The sequence below is a fragment of the Arachis hypogaea genome, chromosome 18, assembly GCF_003086295.3.
Source record: "Arachis hypogaea cultivar Tifrunner chromosome 18, arahy.Tifrunner.gnm2.J5K5, whole genome shotgun sequence".
Taxonomy (NCBI): Eukaryota; Viridiplantae; Streptophyta; class Magnoliopsida; order Fabales; family Fabaceae; genus Arachis; species Arachis hypogaea.
Genome location: NC_092053.1, coordinates 105,371,181 through 105,374,238, shown reverse-complemented (window position 1 = coordinate 105,374,238; position 3,058 = coordinate 105,371,181). Strand labels below are relative to the sequence as shown.

General features: G+C 41.6%; 1 protein-coding gene across 1 annotated transcript; it reads right to left on the bottom strand.

Moving 5' to 3' along the window:
* Window positions 1–308: 308 nt before the first annotated feature.
* On the bottom strand, window positions 309–1,667 carry LOC112770231 (uncharacterized). The gene is made up of 2 exons (XM_025814625.1): window positions 1,071–1,667; window positions 309–779 (listed from the first exon to the last, which is right to left on the bottom strand). Exons 1-2 carry the CDS (start codon window positions 1,665–1,667, stop codon window positions 309–311), a joined length of 1,068 nt encoding a protein of 355 aa, XP_025670410.1.
* Window positions 1,668–3,058: the final 1,391 nt, after the last annotated feature.

Genomic DNA, 3,058 nt, shown 5'->3' with positions numbered 1-3,058 from the left:
TCCAGCCCCCGTTTCTTTGTTTTAATATAGTGCATGCACTCATGGACAATTAAGATATTATCAGAGATCAGTCGTCCCTTCAACTTTGTAATCTATGCACCAAAACTTTAGAGATAATCTTGTATATTATCGTAGATAAGCTGATAGGCCTAACTTGGGACATGTTGCTAGCGTTAGGGATTTTCGAAATTAGGCAAATATTTGTGTGATTAAAATTTTCAATATTCTCCCGCCTCCAAAGAAACTTTTAACAGCTCGTGTTACATCCACCTTTACAATGTCCCAATAGAACTGAAAGAATTTTGTTGTCATTCTGTCGTCTCCTGGGGCACTTTGAGGATGAACGCCGAAGGCATCCCTCTTAATTTCTTGGTCTGACACTGGTTTTGTAGCCTACGGTTTATGAAAGTTGTAACCTTAGGCTCAAAATCAGCAAGAAAAGGCTCTAGATCCTCCTGATTGGTAGATGAAAAAATGCCTGTAAAATATTCCTCAGCCACTCCTGCAATGTCAGCTTGAAAGGATACCACTTCCCCGTTTCCTCCCACTAGTCGCCAGATTTTATTCCCCATTGTACGCACTTTGAACTTTCTGTGAAAGAATGCTGTGTTCCTGTCCCCTTCTCTAACCCACTTGACCCGGGACTTCTCCTTCCAATACATTTCTTCATTTAGGTATGCCTTTTCAAGCTTCGATTCAATCTCATGGATCTCGGTTCCGCTGCATATCCCTGTTGTCCTTATTTCCTCCAGTCGGGCCTTAAGTGTCTCAATCGCCTTCTTTGAATTTGACCGATTACTTTGTTACCATTACACAAGCTTGTGGCGGTATAATTTTAGTTTCTGAGCGACGATATACATCGGAGAACCTTCAATCGAAGAGGCACAGGCTTCCCGAACAATAGTCCTTATCTCTTCCATACCACACTATCTCTCTTGGAACTTGAATCTTTTTTTTTCCATTCGAGGGTTAGTGTCCATCAGTAAAGGGGCATGATCTGAACCGTTTTCGGCAAGCCTGAGGATGGTTGGATGACAGTAAAATTGCAATAGCTTCCCATTTACTAGTACTCTGTCTAAACGTTTTTGGATCAATTCATTCTCTGCCCTCCTATTGCTCCAAGTGTATTGTCTTCCGATCATACCTAGATCCACCAGATCAATGCCATCAATGAAGAGATTGAAGGCTGTCATAGATGATAAAGACGTGTCGCCACCCCCCGCTTTTTTCTCTAGTGTAGTGATTGAATTAAAATCACTCAAGAGAGCTATTCCTCCCTGATTCTGACCCACTATCGCCGAGATCTCTTGAAATTGGGTTGTTCTTACTTGTTCACTATAGCTAAGATGAACTCCAATTATACTCCATTTCTCATTGTTTGCCATATCCTTCACTATAGCTTGGATATAGAAACTGGAATTGCTGGTAACTTTAATATTGCACCCTTCTTTCCACGCCATGACCAGGCCTCCAGCAATACCATTTGGGTTAACAATATGCCAATGACTAAAACCACACGACCTCAACTTCGCTTCCACCTTTCGAGTTTGGTTTTTGGTTTCACAAATAAAAACCAACTCGGGGGAGTAGGATTGAGATATCCCTTTGAGGTTATGGATTGTCAGGGGTCTCCTCAAACCCCGACAATTCCATGTAAGAATCCTCATAGTATTTGGGGTGTCATTTGACGGATGGCACCCTCCGCCTTCTCCTTATCCGCAGTCCTTTCTTCCAAACATACCTTTTTTCTATTTTGTTTCATTCTCCATATCTGCTAGCCTCCTTTTGTTGCCACTTATGTGCTAGTAGTTTTTCCCTCTTTTCCTAGCAATCTGTTTGATCTTCATCTTTCTTGAGTCCTCTTTATTCGTATCATTCTTTTTCAGCTGAACTTCCATAGGATATGCCATTGGATTAGCATCACCCAACAGAATCAGAGCTCCATTTTTCTCCATAGGCTGACCTTCTTTTTCTGGGATCTGATTTAGTACTACTTTATTCCTCTTGTCCAGAGATTTCGGTACCCCTTTTTTTATGCCTCCATTATCCTTCATGCTCATACCAGCAAAGCCTTCTATTAGCCATGTGGGAGGTGGTTTCTTCTTTGGCTGTGCAGGTCTTAAATTAGAAGTTTTATCCCATGACATGTCATCTCCACCCTCTGTATCCACTCTTTTGCCGACTTGATCAGCTTTAACCCACTCTCCAATATTGTCCTGTGTGATCTAATGTGTCGTCAAGTCTGTGATCATCTTGCTACAATGTTTTGCATCATGCCCTAGGTACACACAATAGGTGCAGACTTTACCCAGGCGATCATATCGAACACCAACCTCCATTACCTTTTGTTTCGGTCCAGCGAGCCGCAGGCTGTCTCTAGCCTTTTTTTCTCCATCAAGTTGGATTTTTGCCTTCACAATTCTGGATTCTTTGCCTCTAACACTAAAGAATCCTACTTCAATAACCTCTCCAAGCTTCTCACCCAATTTTCTCCCTACCTCCAATGTTTTGTATTCCTCTGGAAGACCCCAAAATTGAGACCACACTGGAAAGTACCGGAGTCTTTCCTCCACTACTTTCACATCCGCCTTTCATCTCTGGACACACAGTACATAATCTTTAAAGAGTCACGGCCCTCCTCTTTCAATTATTATCGCCTCTTGTTCCGAATAAAAAAAGAATTGAAATCTATTATTTCCTTTCTCCACCGTACGAAATTTCATTGGTCTCCCCCAGATCACCCTGAGAGCGTTGTCCATTGTTCCTTGGAAAAATGGTTTATCTGCAAACAATCTCCCAAGAAAACTTTTAGAACATGCCTCAGTTCCCTTAGCAATTTTCTCAGCCCCTAGATGTACCAGATCCTCCTTTTCCTCCTCGCTATCTGAGCTGAATTGTTTATTGCCTCTTCCCCCTGTCTCCATAATGATCAGAGTATATGTTCCAGCTCGAGTCAACGATCAGGAATTGTGCGACTTTGAAACTGAATGGAAATAAGCAAGAGAAGAAAAAATGATATATATACAATAAAGTATAAATTGTACCTATTGTCTCTAAT